This window comes from Leptodactylus fuscus, chromosome 8, assembly GCF_031893055.1.
Source record: "Leptodactylus fuscus isolate aLepFus1 chromosome 8, aLepFus1.hap2, whole genome shotgun sequence".
Classification (NCBI taxonomy): domain Eukaryota; kingdom Metazoa; phylum Chordata; class Amphibia; order Anura; family Leptodactylidae; genus Leptodactylus; species Leptodactylus fuscus.
The window spans coordinates 86,877,261-86,900,497 of NC_134272.1; the positions used below are offsets into that span (position 1 = coordinate 86,877,261).

General features: G+C 45.3%; 1 protein-coding gene across 3 annotated transcripts in view; it reads right to left on the reverse strand.

Moving 5' to 3' along the window:
- Positions 1 to 22,710, reverse strand: part of RAB3GAP1 (RAB3 GTPase activating protein catalytic subunit 1) — a 58,854-nt gene extending 36,144 nt beyond the window's left edge. For all 3 annotated transcript variants that reach the window (XR_012717357.1, XM_075284557.1, XM_075284558.1), the window contains exons 1-11: positions 22,652 to 22,710; positions 19,115 to 19,170; positions 18,224 to 18,299; positions 17,286 to 17,418; positions 16,503 to 16,581; positions 12,751 to 12,867; positions 8,965 to 9,130; positions 8,585 to 8,684; positions 3,178 to 3,259; positions 1,007 to 1,075; positions 578 to 651 (exon numbers count right to left, since the gene is read on the reverse strand). Coding sequence is in view for 2 of the 3 variants with exons in the window: in XM_075284557.1 (XP_075140658.1) it covers positions 578 to 651; positions 1,007 to 1,075; positions 3,178 to 3,259; positions 8,585 to 8,684; positions 8,965 to 9,130; positions 12,751 to 12,867; positions 16,503 to 16,581; positions 17,286 to 17,418; positions 18,224 to 18,299; positions 19,115 to 19,170; positions 22,652 to 22,669 (970 nt within the window). In the remaining variant the exon portion in view is untranslated. The remainder of the gene's footprint in view (positions 1 to 577; positions 652 to 1,006; positions 1,076 to 3,177; positions 3,260 to 8,584; positions 8,685 to 8,964; positions 9,131 to 12,750; positions 12,868 to 16,502; positions 16,582 to 17,285; positions 17,419 to 18,223; positions 18,300 to 19,114; positions 19,171 to 22,651) is intronic.
- Between the last annotated feature and the right edge of the window lie 527 nt (positions 22,711 to 23,237).

The window sequence follows — 23,237 nt, forward strand, 5'->3', positions numbered from 1 at the left end:
GGGCATCCGTCACCTCCCCCCCAGAAACCCAGGACAAGAGGACAAGACCAGAAAATGTGAAATAATGTACCCACTGCGGCATTGCAACGCCGACATCGTGAGGGGAGCGCAGGGTTAAGAGTATAAAGAAGACCCGGGGTGTGATCAAAGGTTTATATTGCGTTTTACTAAAGGTAATACACTGGGACAATTTCTGAGCATGAGGCCAGATCATCTGCCACTGTCCCTGGGAGATGGGGGTGCCCAACGCCTCCTCCCATTTGGCCATATAGCGATGCCGAATAGGAAAACCAGTCGTCAGAGACAAGAAGCTGGTACATGGAGGATATGAGGCCCCTCGTGGAAGGGCCAGCCCGACAGATCCTTTCAGTGTAGGGAGGGAGACTCTAGTGGAGCCATGGAGGGAGCGGACAAAGTGAACTACCTGGGAATAATGGAGCCATTCGCCCTGAGGAAGACCTACATAAGCTACAAAGTAATCCAAGGGCCTGAGCTCCAACGTCACAGGGTCAATCATATCAGCAATCCGTGGACCACACTCGTGTCAGTGATTTATAACCAGTTTAGGACTACGTACCTAACATACACTGAGGATTATCTGCTTTTCTCACCCGCACAGACCACTGGGGAGCTTGTAATGGATCCAAGTCCCTGTTTAGGAAAAACAAAAACAATCTCCTAAATAATAAATCAATCTTATTCACCTTTTTCAAGATTTCTGCTTGTAGACAAGAAGTAGAAACTTCAATGTTGACCTTCTGGATATGAAAATCTACCCTGGTCATGTTCTGCTCACAAAGGTGAATGGTTCGTTGCAAGACAGAGCTCTGATAACTGTATTGAAACAAGAGGTGCGGCTGATCTGCAACTGTTCTATGGAGGGATAAGTTGAGCAACTTATTCCCTATTCCCTCTCCATAGCACAGTTGCAGATCAGCCGCGCGGCTTGTTTCTTGTTTGAGCAAACCCCTGGTGTGGGCAGCAGGACCCTGCAGATTCTACTTACGAGTACACGTCGTTGTCCACTATGATGCCTTCCGTCAGACAGGGCCAAGTGGTGGCCAAGTGCAATTCACTAGGAGACAAGGTAAGATGTGGTTAGTGGGTCAGAGAGTCCTGCATTCTCCTGAACAAGTCAGATGTGATAGTGGCAAAGAAGAAAAAGATCTCTTAATGTGGAGACGTTATCGTGGTCACTTCACCAGGACGCAAAGTGGTGGGATATAGAAGTAAGAGGGTGTTCAGAACAAGTCATGCGCTTATTTAAAGGGGAGTTCCTAAAAGGATCATGGAAAACGCCCCACAGTAAAGATGGAAACACGTCTGCCCTTACTGTAATCCAATTGCCCCATGACAACACTCATTGTCACATGCTCAGTGTTGTCCCAAGGTCATCAATATCTGATCATCCTAATTCTATATGGCCGTTGCACCTCTCCTAAGCTCCTGAACAGCTTAATTTACTGGCTTAACTGGGTAGACTTGCCATTCAGGGCTACAGGAAAGTTCTGTGGCAGCCATACTGGCTTTTTCAATGACAAATTTAAAAAAAAAAAAAATGTCATGGCAAAAACCAAAGGAAAAAAGACAACTAGTCTGTGTTCCTGTGACTAGGCGGCTGTGGATAACATGGTCAGCCCCCGGGGGGCGCTGCAGCACGGCCTGCGGGAAAATGCAGTCACTAATGGTTTTATCCAGGGTTGAATGTACTCGATGAGGACGCCTATAACCTGTCATCCAGGGCTGGGGCTCACCTGTAGATTGCACCATTTACTGTGTACACCGTGTCATTACATCTCAGGAGCTGAAATGAGCCATTTAGCCGGAGAAAGGTCAGCGCTCTATGGAAATGGCCAAATTGTGCGCTTGTACCACATGATTACACCCAATGAGCGCAAATGAGCCATTTCCTCAGCTAACATTTAATAGTCCCAGAATAGCTGTCATTACACTGCAGCGTCCGAAATACATGTCATATACAAGCTGCCTGTAGGGGGGGCCAACTACCTCATAGATATATCCATACACACCCATATACCTCGCACGGCCAGCTCAAGCACTCATCTCGTCCATCAATATCTAGCGATCAATCCATTTATAGTATCTAATATCTGTATCGTATGTCAATGTATCCAGATTTATAATATCTATCAAGCTCATATTTACCATTATCTCAGGTCTATCATCTATATCTACCTGTGTCATATGTATCACATATCCATCTACAATAGCCATCTATATCTTTCATATCTATATCATATTTATCAATATAATGACTATCAATGTATCTCTTTCAGATTTATCAATTTAACATTTATCTATATTATCTACGTAAGTTTTCAACATCTACCAAAAGAGGGCAGCACCTCGCCAAGACAGGACGACAATGATCTCTTCAAGATGGATTTTACACAAGAGCACAAGAAAATGACACGTTATATAATAAAGATATCAAATAAAATCCTTGCACGGCCTTTATTAGTAAGTTGTACTTGGAATAGGATCCTGGTGAATGTATGACAATGAAGGTTCAATACAGAAGAATGCTCAAATATGAGGCAGAGTAACCCGGGGGCCAGGTGCTGGTTCCGGTAAAACAACCTGGGGCAAGGTGCTCGTCCTGTTAACATGACCCAAAGCAAGGTGTTTGGTTCTGATAATATTATCAGGGGTCCAGGTGCTGAATCTGATAATATTATCAGGGGTCCAGGTGCTGGTTCTGATAACATGACCCTGGTTCAAAACCAGCCTGAATCCCCAGCTCCAGCATGAAGCGAGCAGACATCTCCAGACAACCCTTTAAAGAGGACCCTTCATGGTCTGGGGCACAGACAGTTCTATATACAGTTGGCTTTCCAGCAGTATATAGAACTGCCTGTGCCCTGGACCATGAAAGGTCCTCTTTAAATAAGATGCTTTACATATACATAATACAGGGGGCTTTCACATAATGGCTTGGGTTGAATGTCCGACGTTAGAACACAGGAGTGATTCTTTTCTACATGACACAGCGCCACCCTTATCCGTGAGTTTTTTTTCTGGTATTGCAGCTCAACAACAATCATATGAACACCAAACAGAGCCCATGTAGCTGGGGGAGGAATGACTATTATCTAATCTCATATCATCCCTTTAAGGCCAACCTTTGGCACAATACAGGAGTCAGTTTCTGCTGACCTTATTGGATCTTCACAGGCGCCAAAGGGGAGCTTTCCAAACTCCAGACCCCCAACTTCTCCGCCCACCACAGCATCGATATCTAGAAAAGAGAGAAAGGGACAAACGCAACCTGTTACAATACATAAGTGAATACATTCGGTGTATAGAAGGTACAGGTAAAGCGAGGCCTTAAGGTAGCAATAAGTCTAAAAATGATTTTGGCTTCCTCTATTTGGGTTCCCATAGGGTGTATATAGCAGCGGTGGCGATACTACACCCCCCCCTTCATCATCCCTGACTGTATACGGCCTATATATACCCTATAATTTCTATAACTATGTCTTGTACCTCTCGATACATCTTGGTTTTAATAAACTATAATTGCTGTTTGATATTGTCTGATGAAGAGGACATAAGAGGCCGCCGCTGCCATAATAAAAGTGAAGAGCGAGTTCTCATATTCTTCTCGTCCAATTAATACAGGAATATTAAATAAAAAAAACTTTTAATTGAAAATAATTTTAGAACTGAATCTTCTCATCTAACAAGTTCAGGATTTTTATTCCAGAATTTTCCAAATATCTGTGAATCTTTCTGCCCATCAGTTCCATGTACTACACGGACAGGTCAGCGATGTCAGCGATCCAGGCTAGAGGGCATGCTCTTCCATCTGGGGGGCTGTCGTCTTATTAGATTTAATATTTATAAAGATTTAATATGTCTATTATTATTTATATTATGTTCTTGCCTATCAGAAGATAACTAGAGCCGATACACATTACACTTACAGTCTACTCACTTCAATACAATTTGTGTAATACTTTATTTCTCCTGCGGGGGCACTATATGAAAATTAAGCACTTGCTGCTGTGACCTCCCAGCTGAAGGACACCCTTTGGTCACCTTGTTTTTGGGCTACCCTTCAGATGTCTCCTCCCAAAGAGATTTTAACATAACCCCCCTCACCCCTTAGCTCTCAAAACACACAAGCACGGAGAGAGAACTGCTGCTACAACTGTATCGTCTCCTCACCACTCCCTGCATTGCATACAAGCACTGTGGGAAAGATACGATTGCAGCTGCATCCCCCTCCTCCCCTCTCACAGCACACAGGAACTGAAGAAGAGATACTGGTGCAGCTGCATCCCCCTCCTCACCCCTCCCCTCTCACAGCACACAGGAACTGAAGAAGAGATACTGTTGCAGCTGCTTCCCCCTCCTCCCCTCTCACAGCACACAGGAACTGAAGAGGAGATACTGTTGCAGCTGCATCCCCCTCCTCACCCCTCCCACAGCACACAGGAACTGAAGAAGAGATACTGGTGCAGCTGCATCCCCCTCCTCACCCCTCCCCTCTCACAGCACACAGGAACTGAAGAAGAGATACTGTTGCAGCTGCTTCCCCCTCCTCCCCTCTCACAGCAAACAGGAACTGAAGAGGAGACACTGTTGCAGCTGCATCCCCCTCCTCACCCCTCCCACAGCACACAGGAACTGAAGAAGAGATACTGTTGCAGCTGCATCCCCCTCCTCCCCTCTCACAGCACACAGGAACTGAAGAAGAGATACTGCTGCAGCTGCATCCCCCTCCTCCCCTCTCACAGCACACAGGAACTGAAGAAGAGATACTGCTGCAGCTGCTACCCTTCTTACGAAAAGAGATTATCCAAAAGCAGAAGACCCCTTTAAGTTCCAGACCTATAAGTACTCCTATGACCACCATACCTCATGTGACCTTAGCTCTGACCTTCAAACGAAGGCAGAAATCTTTGTTTGTTTCACTCCTAGTTATCACTAAACACAATCCCATTTCTGCTCTGATAGACATCACCTCTCCTCCGAGCTGTCATCTACACTGCAGAAAAGTGAGACCTTGGCTCTTGTTAATCTATTTCATGTGAAATTCTGTGAGGTGTTAAGACAGCGGCTTGTTCACAAAACCCACAAAAAAGGAAACAAAGGCAAAACTACAAAATAACAACAAGTAATGTCACCGTTACTTTACCCCCATGTGAAATCCTGAACCGGCACTGAAAGTGTCCAGTTCCTGTACTACAAGTATGGAGAATGGAGGTCCCACTGCTGAACTAAACTCCCCCCCCCCCCCCCAGGGTGACATTACGCAACACCCGCTTATGCATGTGCGACGAACCCACAAAATTGAATAAATTTTGTAAATACCAATTTTCTCTCTCCTTGACTTAGTGGGCGGGTTCTTCCTGTGTGATGTCAGAGCTGCCTCCTCTGGGCCAATGAGATGTCTCCTCCCAAAGAGATTTTAACATGACCCCCCTCCTCACCCCTTACCTCTCAAAACACACAGGCACTGAGGGAGAACTGCTGCTACAACTGTATCCCCTCCTCATCACTCCCTGCATTGCATACAAGCACTGTGGGAAAGATACGATTGCAGCTGCATCCCCCTCCTCTCCTCTCATGGCACACAGGAACTGAAGAAGAGATACTGCTGCAGCTGCATCTCCTCCCTCTCACAGCACAAAGGCACGGAGGCAGAGATATTGCTTCAGCCCCATCCCCTCCCTCACCCCTTTACTTTTACAGTGCAAAAACACTGAGTGGAATATTACTGCAGATACATGCGTTCCTCAGAAACTATTGCAGCTGCATATTTCCTCAACCCACTTTCAGCACACAAGCACTTAAGCAGAGATAATGTTGCAGTTACATCTTACATCCCCACACTCCCCTCTCACAGCACACAGGCACTGAGGGAGTGATGCTGCTATAGATGTATCTCCTCCTCACCTCTCCCCTCTCACAGCACACAGGCACTGAGGGAGTGATGCTGCTATAGATGTATCTCCTCCTCACCTCTCCCCTCTCACAGCACACAGGCACTGAGGGAGTGATGCTGCTATAGATGTATCTCCTCCTCACCTCTCACAGCACACAAGCACTGAGGGAGAAATGCTAAAACAACATCATCCTTCCCCTCTTTCAGTGTAAAAGCAGTTAGGCAAAGATACTGCTGCAGCAGCATCCCCTCCTCATCCCTCCCCTCTTTCAGCGCATAGATACTTAGGCAGAGATACTGCTTCAGTGGCATCCCTCATTCTAACCTTCCCCTCTCACAGCACACAGGCACAGAGAAAGATATATTGCTTCATCTGCATCCCTCCTCACCCCTCCCCTCTCACAGCACACCTATACAGAGAGATACAGCTGCAGTTTCATCCCCCTCCTTCATGTTGGTAGTTACATTTTTCTAGATGGTAAAGAAATCTTTTAACATTTACATGGAGTCTGCAGACAGGTAAAGGGGAACCAGCAGGCTGGCAGATGTATACAGTAATTCCATACATTAACAAGCACAACTAATTCATACAAGAAGTTAATAGCCATGATAGGTACACGATAATCTGACAACCCACTTAATATTCCCCCAACTTGACACTAATCGAGCCTACTGCGAATGGTAATCGGCTTCACTGGTTTTTTTCTTTGCACATGTCAAATGTCTCTTTAAATTATGCAAAAACAACAAGACATGAAACCCAAGAAAAGAACATAAAGTATTAGAAAATGAAGGTCTCGAGGTCCAGTCTATTCATGTTTTACTAAGAAGTCTGAACAAGTTTTCCTAGAATGTAACAAACAGACTTGATCATCTATATAAGCAGGACTCAGGGATCTCAGGAACACCTTAAAGGAGTACCCCGCACTCACAGGGCACGCCATAAGTCCTGGGCCACACACAGACTTTTTGTAACAGCCATCTGATTTTATTTGTGAAGCTTCAGCGATTTACCGGAAGAGATTTCTCTAAACTGGGGTCTCTATAGGCCGACCTGGACTGCCAAAGCGAAATCTACTCCAGCTCGGAGCTGGCCTAGTGTTGAGATACAATTTATGTTTATGTCACAGATTATAGTAAATTAGTGAAGCCAATAAGGTCACATCCCTTCACTAAGTCCCTCCCCACTTTTCTGAACGGACACAGAGAAAACGCCCAAATTTTTGTGCAAAAATTTGCTTGAAATCAGATTTCTTCATGGAGCTATGTGCAAATTTTCATGCAGCACCCCCCCTTGCAGACAACCTTGGGCTAGGTCAGGGTGCTATCCGTGTTTTTCCCATTTATTTCTGTCGGCCTACGCACATGACCGTGTATTACACAGATCGGTGTGGGGGATGACAGTCCGGGCAGCAAAACTCAGGACAGGTCCTATCTCTGTCGGGTTTTGCGTCCATGTTTCTGCATTCCCCACTCATTGAATGAATGGGGCTACAGAAGCACAGCCGATGTAAGGGCGGCACAGGGCTGACATCCGTGTGCCAACTGTGCACCAGCTGTGCCAGAGGCCTGCACACAGTCGTGTGGAACGGGCCTAAATGTCTGATAAATGTGGGTCCTACCTGTGAAACCTACACCAATGTGGAGAAAAGGAGTCCCTCGTCCCCCCATCTGTCTGGAAAGGAGGCCACTGAATGGAGGGAGCACTTAAATGCATTAGCCTCTTTAACAGGCAAGATTGTAGATTGTGAGCCCCATATAGAGCTCACAATGTACATTTTTCCTATCAGTATGTCTTTGTAGAATGGGAGGAAATCCATGCAAAAACAACTCCTTGCAAATGTTGTTCCTGGCGGGATTCGAACCCAGGACCCCAGCGTTGAAAGGGCGCAGTGCTAACCACTGAGCCACCGTGTTGCCCCAATCAGGAAACCATTTTCATCATAGAGGTGTGGAGTTGGGAATACCCTAAAGGGGACCTCCAGGCAGTCTATCATCACTTACTTCCTCCAGGGTTTTGGATTCAATGAGCGCAGGGGTTCTGGGCTGGTTCTGACCCCAGGTCACCTGGTCAGAGCTAGCCCCTGGCCCCTCCTGTATTCACCACTAGTTACCTGTATTAAAGGGGATGTCCTGATTATTATAATGATGTTATCAGCCAGTCATGATACATGTAACCAGCAGTGAACTAGAGAGAGAGGGGAGACAGAGTGACATCCCATGATGCAGGATAGAACCGGCCCGGAACCTCTGGGTTTGTTGCAAACAAAACCCTGGAGGAAATAAGTTATGATAGAATCCCTGGAGTACCCCTTTATCATATGTGGCTGTGAAAGTGATATAATTGGGAATGAACGGGAAGAGAAGTAATCCCAAAAGTGAGTGGTACGTCTCCTGTTACACAGTGTAATGTAGGGACCCATGCTGTCATGGCAGGTGAACTCACACAATGTCATCAAAATGGGTGCAGACCTTAAAGAGTACCAAAGCAATGTAAAGTAACAAATATGACATGGCTGCATAGACCTTAGCACCTGCGCAGCACTGCTACATCTTCGTGCCTGTTTGTAGTCACGGCAGATTTTCTGACCATTTATTTTGCTTTATTAGGACCCGACCGACTTTATCTTTTGCCTTGCACAGATCTAGTCTGTCTAAAGATTCTCTCACCTGGAGGCTGCTGAGGCCAGAAATACTGCTGCCAGTCCTGCAGGACGTATGTGAAGCGGATGGCGATGTTTACGGGAGGCAAAGCAGTGAGCGGACAGCCCTGGAAGCAAAAGACAGAAATAAAGGTGGCCATTAGAAATAATATACTGCAAATAGTCACAAATCATAAATCCAAACACTCGTTGCATGATATAAAATGTGTATGGGTGATGCATTTAGTATTGCAGCCTTTAAGCATATGGTGCTGAACTGCAATACCTTTTACAGTCTGTAGACAGGTGTGGCGCTGTACTTCTGCTGTATTGTAACTGAGCACTATCAGCATCTGTACCAGTTCTATAGACAATGATCAGAACCAGATAAGGAATCTTCATACGTACAATTTTGGACTTGAAGATGTCCAGGAGTCCTGACAGATGGGTGTACTGATTCGGCACTTTCCGCAGATGCACCATCTCGAAGTCTGTGCGCACGCCTGGTCCTTGGCATTCGCCCACGTAAAGTTTCCTCCATTTCTGATGAATCTGCACAAAGATCGGGACCTGGCTGTAAAAGCAACATGAGGATTAATATTCTGCATCCTCCACCAGGACGCTTCCCGTGGATTTGTGTAGTAGGACGTAATAAACACAGGCAACTCTCCCCGGGCCATGCTGCTATTTTCAGTAGGTGGGTCGCTCGCAGCCCCTTCTCATCACAAGATCTCCTGTCACTTCTATCAGCGATGGCCCCCGGGCCCCCTCGGCAGCTATTCTGATTTCTCAATATGAGGCGGTACTACGATCTATTACGTGTTGGGAATAAAGCAGAATATAGCAGCAGAAGAGCCCGGCGGGCAATGCAAAAAATAACCCCTAGCTTATTCTGCAGATATAATCACAGGGCAATGTGGCAACTGGGAGAAATAGCCCGCTACGTAGGTTACAACAAATGGCCGGAGTGGAAAGATCAGGTTTATAGAAACTCCACTGCTAATGGCCCGTAACCTAGAATACTGTCATAAGGAAGGAATTCATTAGCAATTAAAGGGAAAGTCACATAAAAAAAATACAAGCTCATAGAGGGGCGCTCTGACTACCAAGCTCTGTCGCTCCTTAAAGAGGACTTGACAACAGCAGAGAGATAAGGGACCTGGAAGTAAAAGCCTCAAGTCCCTAAATGTGGTCCAATGGTGTTTGGGTGATCTGGGTCTCCAGTACCGGTAGCAGATGCCAGGAGAACCATAGGAGGCAATGTCACCCAATCAGTATAGTTTACCCCCCCAGCTACTCCCCCATGTATCCATCTATATGTCTTCGATGATCTGACATAAAATGGGAACCCTCACGGATGGACAAACCTCTTTGATCTCCATCAGTCTGTACATTGTAAATGTATTCCTCCCGCCCTCTGGTGCACTGGAGTGAGAATCTTTATGATACACCGCCTGACACTGTCAGAAAGGAGGAAGTGAACCCTTTAATGGCAAAACTAACAGTTGGCCAGCAGCATATAGTCCAGGAGGGATTGTGTGGCACAAAAAGAGGGGCAATGACCGGGGATAGGAATGATGGGAAGCTCGTGTGCACAGACATACTATGAACAAGTCCTCATGGTGGACCTAGATAAGGAAGGAAAAAGACTGGTGAATGCGGAGCTCTGAATAGGTCTGACATACGTATCTGGAGCCTCGGGGTATCTGGCCCAGGTTTATACGTGTGACCAGTCTCATACAATCTGGTTTTAGTAGTGATTCCAGTCTCATACAATCTGCATGAGGCCACGTATCCTGGTTTTAGCAGTGATTCAGCTTCAGCAGCTGCAACAAGATCAGGCAGAAGAGTCAAAGCTGTCACTGCTTCCCACTGAAAACAAATGCAAATGACAAGGGCTGGATTTTGAAGAGGATTTGGGGGCTTTAAAATCCTCCCGAATTACACCATGTGAACATACCCTTGGACTATTATGTCGAGCTGTGTCCCTGGAAATCCACCACCCAATAATCCAGACTATTGGATAATCCAGCACTTATCAGCTCCTTGACTGGAAACCATCGGGCGACGCTACTCAAGAAACGTGCAAGTCATTTGTCTCCCTTCCAGAATCTGACGTCCCCAGTCCCTTGAAGGGTTAATGAGTGTGGCGTGAGGACGCTGTAAATTTGGCAGCTGGTGGAACTTAAATAAGGAAAGTAAAGTGATGCATTGTCTGACAATGCCTTGTGACAACACTATACTGGAACTTTTCATACCATAAAATATGTGCATATTTAAGTGGGACACGGAGCAGCCCTGGGGCGACAGCCATCCGCACGGCTCCCAGGGGTTTTCAAGTGGCTGTCGTAATAAAGAATAATGTATCCGGGATATTTATAGTCCCCGGGACCTGCAGTAAAATATTTAGTTCATCCACAAATCACTATCAGGCTCGGCTGTGGTTATGTAGTACGAGGCAGCGGACAGCCATCCGGGCAGGTGGAACATGTGGTAAACTAAATGCTATACATAGAGATCAGGTGCTCGGGTGTAGAGCGAGGCGCTGAGTCCCACAGTCAGGACGTACACAGGACTGCTGCACCTGGACGGGTATAGTCAGACTTCCAACAGACCAGAACGGCGGACACCCCAAAGCTAGTGTGAGCCCAGTGTAATCTTGTTTCATTTCCAGCCCTACAGGATGGGCCATCAGTAGGAGATCAGTCGGGGTCTGACACCTGGACCCCACACAGATCAGCTGATGCAGCCACATCCTAGTGCCAGAAGCTACTTCTATGGACAAGACTGGAAACAGTTCTGCTCCTATACAAGTAACAGGCTGAGCGCTGCAGTCCCCAGCACCATTGTTATATACAGTTATATACTGGGCAGAGCCTATTACTTCAACAGGAGCACAGCGACTCCCTGCCCTGTCCTATGCAGTCGCTTCCAACACCAGGACATGGCTAGATCAGCTGATCAGCACAGGGTCTGGGTGTCAGAAACCCACTCATCGGATACTGTTAACCTCTCCTGTGGATAGAACAAAAACCCACGAGGCTGAAAAACCGCTTTAATGTTAATTTCCTCTAGGTAAATGCTCACCATTTTAAGGCCTCTTATTCCAAGCAGACTCATTTCTTAATTTATCTTTATGTCCTTCTTCCAATTTTTTTTTTACACTGCTCCAAACCTCCCGCACAGTTAAAAGGGCAACTGGATGGAAGTGACTGCTTTATTATTGTAATCAATGCATAGACCGTATGCAGTAAGTGCCTGAGCTCCCCTAGTGGTGGATGCAGAAATCCAGAATGTTTTTTTTTTGAAAAATCATGCCAGGATTTTGTTTCCTTTGCCTACACAAGCCTTTATGAAAGGGTAATGTAGAGGCTCTTGTGTATACCGTTTGTAGTTGATGTTCCATTTATGAGCTGTCGGCCATCTTGGCTCCTTCCTTTCCTCTGACATGGTCCACCTAATGAAGCCTACACCCAGCACCGCATGGACCAGCTGTTTGGAGAGTTCTCCGCTCTGTGTACTATACAGTACCCTGAGCCAGAAGCAGTTGGCGCCGTTCCCTATACAGTGGCTGGATGCCGGTACTGCAGATCAGCTCACACTGGCGTCAATGATAGCGGAGCTGTAGTACAAGGGTTCAGTCACTATATAGGGCATAGAGCCAACTGCTTCTGGCTCTGTGCACTGTATAGCATACAGATCAAAGTCCCTCTAAACAGCTGATCTGTACGGGGGCTGAATATCAGCTCCCACCAATCAGATATTTTAAGTTGGTCCAAAAACAATTGTGGACAACCCCTTTAAATAGTTATTAAAGCCCTCTCTGTCTTGCGGCTTCCTGCCAAGCATTCCTTAGTTATATCTGTTTCTATGACAACCTACTGTCTCCCCAAAAGACGCTCAGTCCCTCCCTCATGCTTTACACTGCAGCTTAGCTTAACTATATAGATGTCCAGAAAGATTTTTACCCGGTGCAGATGATCTTTCTTACACTTTTCGCATAAAACCATAACTTATAAGATTAGGGTCAGTTATTATAGTGTGTGAATGGCCCCGTATCCTCAGAAGATAGCGCATAACTCAAAGCCATAGAGCAGCAGGTAAGATCAGTCACCTACACGTAAGCGACTAATAAAAGTCAATGTGCGAGCGGCTGCTGGGAGGCTTATTAATGTGACTTGTATTAGTACTCACCAGCCGGTATTTCCAAGGGCGATAGACACAGAGCTGAGGAGCAGATTGCACTTGGATTCACTGATAACGGCATCATTAGCAGCTGGAGAAATGACTACAAACTCACGCAGGCCGTACCTGGAAAAGATGCATAATACTAATTAACGGCGGCGGTGGCGATGTCATCCTGCCTCGGAGGCAGCTCGCGCCGTCGGCCTCATTAATCATACTGGCCCAGTTCTTATAGCGAGATGCGGAGAGATTAGATCATTACAGCACTGGATTTCAGGAAATAGTGATTTTTGGGTGGCTAGCTGCGATCTCACGGGGAAGGTGTTGGCTTTTAGCAATCCCATATAGGTTACACGGATTGTCTGCGACGGTTACGTCCAGGGTCATAAAAGTGGACATGTCGTGTAAAAGGGTCATGAAGCGTCTCTGGAGTAAGAAGCTGCCTACAATCCCTGCCAGCCTGTCATGTCAATGGACGGAAGAAACATATTAAACACTGCCACCTGCAGGTCAGAAGCCAGTACTACACATTCTGAATGTTCTCTTTGGCAATTTTTGGTCATCCACAATTTGCGCTAAGGTTATTGCAACCGTAAAGGAAAGGAGAAAGCTGCGGACGATCATAAGAATTGCAACGATGTCTGAGTTTTACAGAAACATACCGGTAACCAAATGTTGATCTGGTAAATGTCAGAGCAAGGAAAGGTCCTATCAGAGACAATACCTATCCGAATGCAGATCCCAAAGCACTAAAAAGCGATAGCGATAGTCACTCTCCTATAGCGGCCACTGCAGGAGAAATGTGGTACTACATGACAGCCAATCAGATGATTGGCCGACGATGTAATACACGGATGGCCGGAGTCAGCCAGACCTGAAGATGTTCCCAGAGAGCAGCAATCCCTGATCTGTAACATGTCCCCTGTGCCATGTTTATTATTCACATATTACACAAACAGTTCAGTCCCATTCAAGTGAATGAGACTGAGCTGCAATACCAACCACAGCCCTTGCAATCGATATGGTGCTGTGCTTGGTATTCAGTGAAGAGAATCTAATTGGTGTCAGACCTAAGGATAGGTTATTAATATGTAAAACCCGGAAAACCCAGTTTTTGCCTAGAAGTGGATGGGTTAATCTCACCTATCATAAATATATCACCCTGCAATGTGTCATCTAGTCTGTACAGGAGCCCTATGATTTGTAAAGTGTTATGGAATAGGTTGGCGCTATATCAATAAAAATGATTTGTTCCCCACCAGCCCCAACCAAATTTCTGGCCTCATGACACAAAATCGCTTGGACATGGCTCCTAATGCTGAATCCATATCACCCGCTCTTGCCCTGAGCTATAATATAATATAATGCATACAGGAGTCCCAAATCCCTAGGGTCACGCACCTCAGTATAATACATGGGGCATGGGGTGCGGGGCACGGTATAATGGACTGTGCTTTATTTGGGACAAGGAGGGGTGCAGCAGGAATTATTAGGAAGGTTTCCATCGCCGGTGTAACAGGAGACAACAACTGTCAATTACCAAAACTAATGAGACGTAATTTACCAAATGACCTGCTGCATAACCCGCCGCGTGTACCCAGACTCAATTATACAGTACAGCCGCGGGCAGGGATGACGCATCGCCTCAGGTAGTTTTAGAGGGGAGATGGATGATAATTTCAGGGACAGACACAAGGCATATGGAACAATCTAAGGGACATTTCTCTATTCTCTATGCAAGGAAGGTTTGTGGAGCGCTGTTCTCCTACTCACTACTAGATGGCGCTCTAATCCTGCTAATATTAAAGTTTGTGTGTTTGGATCTTTGTTCCTCAATGACGGCCAAACGGCTGAACGGATTGGCGTGAGATTTCACACACACCTAGATGGCCACCGGAAGGAAAGATAGGCTACTTGCTATACCGCTCCAGCCCCCGAAATCTCAAACGTTACTGGCAAACGTCTGCTCTGGCTCCGCTGCAGGACCTGAAATGACGTCAGCTCGGCTCTTTCGGCTGGCCTCCGATAGGTTTGCGTCACGTGCAGGGCGGGTCGATGGACAATGTGCGCTAGAGAGGGGGCGGAGCTATAGAGGCTCAAGCCAGCCACCGAGCGACAGGAAGAACAAGGCGTTGCATATGCGGAGTACAAAGCAGGCAGCCATCGGTCGAGCCCACCGCCCGGCCTGGAGAGATAAGTCCGCAGGGACGGGAAAAGGAGTGACTGGGACACACTTCCCCAAACCTCCGTCTTCCCCTAGCAAAGTATGCATGGCCTACAGACCCCATGCACACCAGGACACTAGGCACAGGGGGCAGGGGGGAGGCGGAAAGGGGACGCAATGGGCCCGTGCTGCAGGTGGGTCGTGCAAAGCGGGAACGCTGCCGCAGGTACTGCTAGTATATTATATAGGAAGAAGAAGGTTGATCAAAATGATGGGTTTAAAGGAGGTGTGCAGGGGTAAGGTGTGCTAAGGATAGGCCATAAATACCTGATCACAGTGGGGAGGGCCTAGCTGGCCCCCCACGATGTGCGGAGCTGCTTCTAGCACCTACCAAAAATTGGATTGGTTCCCAAATTTATTGTTATTGACCGTGTGTTTTAACAGGTGAAAAGCAGTTTAACCTAAAAAACCAGTGACCAGTTACAATTTGGAAAATCATGCCAATTTGAAGGTAAAACCACCTTGGCCTTATGTGAACAAACCCTGAGGCTGAAGAAACACAATGAGTTTGAGTTGCTCTTTCTGGTACAGTCTTTTGCAAGGCTCTCCCCCCACCCTCCTCTGCCCAAGCCAAAGCCAGGAGCGGATTCAATAGGAATGGAAAGGAATCTCTTCTGCAAAATCCATTTCTGTTATCAAAGAGGCAACTAAAATCTTACAAAAATCATGAAATTCAGACAAATAATGTAAGGACTAACCCCAGCCATTGAGGATATCCACCATGGAGTGCAGCTCCTCATAGGATTGATAGTTCACCTGTTTTATTTACTTCTTATTAATGAACCATATTTTCTTAAAGGAGCACCAAGAGTTACACTACCCAAAAGTAGCCTCTGGCAGCCTTTTTATAGAGTCTAGGTGGAAAGCCCGTGGGGGTGGAGGAAAACTCTGGACGATGTGCGCACAAAATCCGCAGGACTCGTGGATCAGGGATCAGTTAACACTTTATATGCCAATAAAACGCTACGTGTTTCGGGCTAGAAGCCCTTTCTCAAGTGTAAAAGATAATCCTGTAATGAATGAGCTGTATGTAAATTCACCACTAGAGGGAGCTTACTGCACTGTGACATTACTGAAGACAATGTATACAGCTGTATACTGTAATCCCCCCTCTAGTGGTGACTGCTGTCAGTTCCTAGGATGTCTAGATTGCATCACATTGAATTTTCAGGAGCCGATCAAGGGGAACCGGTCCTTTGTTTTTGCCCTTGTATGCCGCTATCAGCTTAAATTACAGAACATGAGGGGTTAATAACAGATCAGTGGTCTAGCACATGTCCACCGCTGCTCCTGTTAGCAAGAAGAAATTCTGTATTCGTCTACCTTCAGTAATTCCATAAAATTGAACTGAACATGTGCAAATGGGGGAATCTGATCCCTGTTCTTGGGCCAGTGGCGCCTCCTTGAGATCAGACACATAACATCTATCCTGTGGATACGGGATAAGCGCTGTTTGTTGGACGACCCCTTTAGATTTACCTGCACATGATCAAGGCTGCTATATTTAAGTGTGCGGGTATACAGAGTGTGTACTTACCATCGGACCAGGCAGTGAGCGATGGGAGGGAAGTCATTGTTGGTGCACAGCAGGTCCTGCATACAGACGGGGAGTGTGTCTGGGGGAAACACAAAAGATGAAGAAAATCAGACAAAGACGATGTGCACGGGGAGATTTACTAGGAAACACCTGTAAAGCAGGAGACTGGGGGAAATTTGGCAATGCAACCCCACCAGTTTTCAGCATACAGGATGAGGTTCACATTTCTTGTATAGCTCCCTCTATCACCTAGTCAGACCCTGCAACGCCCAAGGAGGAGCCTTATAGGCTGCCAGTCACTTTTAGGACACATTCACACTGACAGGCTACAGATTTTAGTCCACTGATACATTAAAATCGGCATGTAACATATCCAGAATTTTCCGCAGACTCTCAGGCAGTATCACAGGCCATGCAGGAATCTCAGATATTGCACAATCTAATCCTCGCTGGTTGTACGGATGCCAAGAAGGGAGCGGCTGCCAATAATGACATCCGTGTGAATATCTAATCATCTATTATTACGTGGCCTTCCCTTCTGGATAAAGGGATCTCAGCAAATTTGACATTGGTCCAAAGATCTTATAGGATGAGTGTTATACCAAAAGCTACCAGCAGGTGGCGCTCTAGACTTATCTAGTCCACATTACACCAGCTAGCATATCCGCACTCTAACTGAAAGTTTGTGCCCCCTTCCCAGTACTAACCACACATCAGCACATACTGTATACAGCGTCTCGTACAGCCTAGTATACACAATCTATACATTTATATACAGCTCACCTTCCACTTCATTGTGTTTCTCTTCTCTTTCGCCGGAGTCTTGTACAAAATAATGGTGTTTTATGCAAAATTTGAAATCAGCAAATAAAACTTCATCTCCTTTTTCTTCCCACACACCGGATGTATACTCTCCCTGCAAGACAGAGAACAGTGTGAGCTCCTATAGTAGTCTGTGGTGGATGGGCCGGGGTAGACGAGGGGTGCGTGGACCCCATGCTGGATTATCAGGAGCCATAGTGAGAACGAATGTAGATAAGGGAACTGCTATTTAGGAAATGAGATGGGCGGACCTGGATTTCATTATGGCTGGGTCCACATGTGTCACTTGTCCATCTCGTTCAGTTTCCTTATAAATCATGGGATGAAAAAGTATTACAAGTCTGACGTGTGGGGTGCGGGTCGCGGGGGTTTCCTTTAAAGGGGGATGGGGTGGTGGTGGAAAGGGGGTCGGGGGGTTGGGTTGGAAAGGGAACGCAATGGGGGGGCCCGCGCTGCAGGTGAGTCGTGCAAATCGGGAACGCTGCCGCGGATGCGGGTACTGCTAGTAATAGTATATTTGGTGTTGTCAGAGACAAATGTTAGAAAGTAAAAGGGAAACTTTAATATTAAGTTCCTGGTTGTTGTTTGTTTTTTTTTCGTTCTGAGGCGGACATATTAGCCTTAGTGCCAGGGAAAATACAAGCTCCTGACATGCTGCAGTGCTGAGCTGTATGTGTCGCATCCTGACTATCGAGCGTAGTGTATCCATAAATCAGGGGTGGCAGTATACAGTCTCTGCAGGGATGACATCAATCTATAGGTCCACCCATAGCTGCAATAGAGCCTATGCTGGAGTGTTCCTTTAGATAAAATATGGCCGTACAACCTGTAAATAATCTCGTACGAGTGACTTTGCAGCAGTGTTGGTGTGTTACAGGGGCCATGTCACACTGACGCACCTTCTCTGGGGTCTTTTTGGGCGATATTCCAATCAGCTTCCAGTCATTCAGGACTTCTTCAACTTTGGAAATGAACCTGTGATGACGGAGGAAAGTGAGATATACAGATGCGATAAGTGTAAGCAGAAGGGGATGTCCAGCTGCACAGATACCTGACTTCTGGAAATGTCTCCCGCTGGGTCTATCTGCACCGAGCATCAGGTTATCACCGTGATCTGCAATCCCTAATAACCCTGCTGGACTGATTCCACCACAGCTCAGGCAGTGGGGTGCCATCTAAATACACAAGTTGTCACCCTGTGTCCGGTCTTCTTTAGGTCTGTGATCACCCTACTACATCACTAGTTCTACTCTGCGGTGTACTACACAAATCGTCCAACTCTGCTACATCTAGTTCACACGATGCTCTGTGAGTATAAGAGCCCGGACTCCAGGCTGATACATTATACCTGCACTGATACACTGTAACAAACTCTCAGGATAGTAGAGAGAACTGATTTAGCTGAAATGTTGTCTATATGTAATGGTAGCAAATCCCCAGCTGTGAGAAGATTTAGGTCTGTACGGCTGAACGTAACCAAGACTATTCCCATTAGCTAACAGCAAGCAGAGATCCTAGGGATGATGAGGAGCCGACACAGACTGGATGTGACAGGGGTGTAGAAATATTAATAGAAAGAGGCGACTGCCAACCGAAAAGAAAGTAGCAGGAAGGTGAAGCAAAGGGGGCAAGAAATACAACAAGTCAGAAAATGTGCAGTGGCTTCTATGTGATGGGGGAACTACAAGTCCCAGTATATCAAGCCATGAGGGCAGCTGAAGTGTCCTTATACCAGGGGGCAAGTCAAGGCCTGACGAGTACAATGGAGACGGACGGCAGCGAGGACTTACCTCTCCCATTCTGAGGCCGTGGTGAAGTCAGTGATCTCAAAGACCTCAGACTCAGGCTGCAATACAGAATATATACTGGTTATAGGAGCAGAGGGGACATATAGACTATACAGTATATAACAGGCTGTAATAGAGAGTATATACTGGTTATAGGAGCAGAGGGGACATATACACTATACAGTATATAACAGGCTGCAATAGAGAATATATACTGGTTATAGGAGCAGAGGGGACATATACACTATACAGTATATAACAGGCTGCAATACAGAATATATACTGGTTATAGGAGCAGAGGGAACATATAGACTATACAGTATATAACAGGCTGCAATACAGAATATATACTGGTTATAGGAGCAGAGGGGACATATACACTATACAGTATATAACAGGCTGCAATACAGAATATATACTGGTTATAGGAGCAGAGGGGACATATACACTATACAGTATATAACAGGCTGCAATAGAGAATATATACTGGTTATAGGAGCAGAGGGGACATATACACTATACAGTATATAACAGGCTGCAATACAGAATATATACTGGTTATAGGAGCAGAGGGGACATATACACTATACAGTATATAACAGGCTGCAATACAGAATATATACTGGTTATAGGAGCAGAGGGAACATATAGACTATACAGTATATAACAGGCTGTAATAGAGAGTATATACTGGTTATAGGAGCAGAGGGGACATATACACTATACAGTATATAAGGCTGCAATACAGAATATATACTGGTTATAGGAGCAGAGGGAACATATAGACTATACAGTATATAAGGCTGCAATACAGAATATATACTGGTTATAGGAGCAGAGGGAACATATAGACTAAACAGTATATAACAGGCTGTAATAGAGAATATATACTGGTTATAGGAGCAGAGGGGACATATACACTATACAGTATATAACAGGCTGCAATACAGAATATATACTGGTTATAGGAGCAGAGGGGACATATAGACTATACAGTATATAACAGGCTGTAATAGAGAGTATATACTGGTTATAGGAGCAGAGGGGACATATACACTATACAGTATATAAGGCTGCAATACAGAATATATACTGGTTATAGGAGCAGAGGGAACATATAGACTATACAGTATATAAGGCTGCAATACAGAATATATACTGGTTATAGGAGCAGAGGGAACATATAGACTATACAGTATATAACAGGCTGTAATAGAGAATATATACTGGTTATAGGAGCAGAGGGGACATATACACTATACAGTATATAACAGGCTGCAATACAGAATATATACTGGTTATAGGAGCAGAGGGGACATATAGACTATACAGTATATAACAGGCTGTAATAGAGAATATATACTGGTTATAGGAGCAGAGGGGACATATACACTATACAGTATATAACAGGCTGCAATACAGAATATATACTGGTTATAGGAGCAGAGGGGACATATACACTATACAGTATATAACAGGCTGCAATACAGAATATATACTGGTTATAGGAGCAGAGAGGACATATACACTATACAGTATATAACAGGCTGCAATACAGAATATATACTGGTTATAGGAGCAGAGGGAACATATAGACTATACAGTATATAACAGGCTGTAATAGAGAGTATATACTGGTTATAGGAGCAGAGGGGACATATACACTATACAGTATATAAGGCTGCAATACAGAATATATACTGGTTATAGGAGCAGAGGGAACATATAGACTATACAGTATATAAGGCTGCAATACAGAATATATACTGGTTATAGGAGCAGAGGGAACATATAGACTATACAGTATATAACAGGCTGTAATAGAGAGTATATACTGGTTATAGGAGCAGAGGGGACATATACACTATACAGTATATAACAGGCTGCAATACAGAATATATACTGGTTATAGGAGCAGAGGGAACATATACACTATACAGTATATAACAGGCTGTAATAGAGAGTATATACTGGTTATAGGAGCAGAGGGGACATATACACTATACAGTATATAACAGGCTGCAATACAGAATATATACTGGTTATAGGAGCAGAGAGGACATATACACTATACAGTATATAACAGGCTGCAATACAGAATATATACTGGTTATAGGAGCAGAGGGAACATATAGACTAAACAGTATATAACAGGCTGTAATAGAGAATATATACTGGTTATAGGAGCAGAGGGGACATATACACTATACAGTATATAACAGGCTGCAATACAGAATATATACTGGTTATAGGAGCAGAGGGGACATATAGACTATACAGTATATAACAGGCTGTAATAGAGAGTATATACTGGTTATAGGAGCAGAGGGAACATATAGACTATACAGTATATAACAGGCTGTAATAGAGAGTATATACTGGTTATAGGAGCAGAGGGGACATATACACTATACAGTATATAACAGGCTGTAATAGAGAATATATACTGGTTATAGGAGCAGAGGGGACATATACACTATACAGTATATAACAGGCTGCAATAGAGAATATATACTGGTTATAGGAGCAGAGGGGACATATAGACTATACAGTATATAACAGGCTGCAATAGAGAATATATACTGGTTATAGGAGCAGAGGGGACATATACACTATACAGTATATAACAGGCTGTAATAGAGAGTATATACTGGTTATAGGAGCAGAGGGGATATATAGACTATACAGTATATAACAGGCTGCAATAGAGAATATATACTGGTTATAGGAGCGGAGGGGATATATACACTACAGTATATACTGTATACAGTATATAACAGGCTGTAATAGGGAGCGTATATATTGGTTATAGGAGCAGAGAGGATACACCAGTACATATAGACTATATACAGTAGTATATAAACAGGTATAGGCCATATATAAACAGGATGTACAAAGAAGGTATCACATCATATACATACAGACTTCACAGTATATACAGAGTACATATCATATACATACAGGCTGTACAGTATATAGAGGGACTACACATCATAGACACTGCACAGTATATACAGAGTACACATGATTTACATACAGACTGCATAGTATATACAGGGCACACACCAGAGACTGTACAATATATATACAAGGCACACCACATACATACATACAGGCTGTACAGTATATACAGGGTATACTTCATATATATACAGGACATACAGTATATGCAGATTACATATATAGAGAGAGACTGCACAGTATATACAAGGCACACATCATATACCTACAGACTGTACAGTATATACAGAGTATACATCACATACATACAGGCTGTACAGTATATATAGAGTATACATCATATACGTACAGGCTGTACAGTATACACAGGGTATATATACATCACATACATACAGGCTGTACAATACACACAGGACATATATACATCATATACGTACAGGCTGTACAGTATACACAGGGTACATACAGCCCTGTCCCCGGCAGGCCGCACAGTATACATATATACCGCCCCCATGTAATAGAGTCAGTTTCCATATGACAGGACAGTGACAGATGTCAGAGCCGCTGCCGGGTACTCACATCACTGTCCGCCGCCATCTTTACTGACTGCTGACGTCACCGCGGGGATGCCGGGAAGCCGGAACTGGAGCAAAACAAGTCCAGCCGGGGAGGGAGAAGCCGGGAGAGAGAGGAGGGAGAGGGCCGGGGGTAAGGGGAGACCTCCGAGGCTGCTGCTCCTCCCGCCCCGCCCTGTCTGTTACGGAGGGTGATCGCCACTAGTCACTGACATTACTCCTTCACACCAGGAGGGCGGCGCTGTGATTAGTTGATGCGGGCGGAGCGCTCTGTTCTAGTGACTAGAATGATGTGATTGTGATTGCCTGCGGCCACCACTAGGGGGAGCTCAGTGCATGGGGGCGCACATGGCGCCTCTGCAGGGTCACCTACAGCCATAGACCGCAGTGGGGCAGTATAGTGTGCCTGGGACATGGAGGAGGCATTAGATATGTGGGGGCATAACCTGGTGTTACACTGCAAGGGGGCACTGGGGGCAATTTACTGGGGTTGCAGAGCAGCACTGGAGTCCTGGGTTTGAATCCTGCCAAGGACACATCTGCAAGCAGTTTGTATGTTCTCCCTGTGTTTTTGAGGGTTTCCACCCACG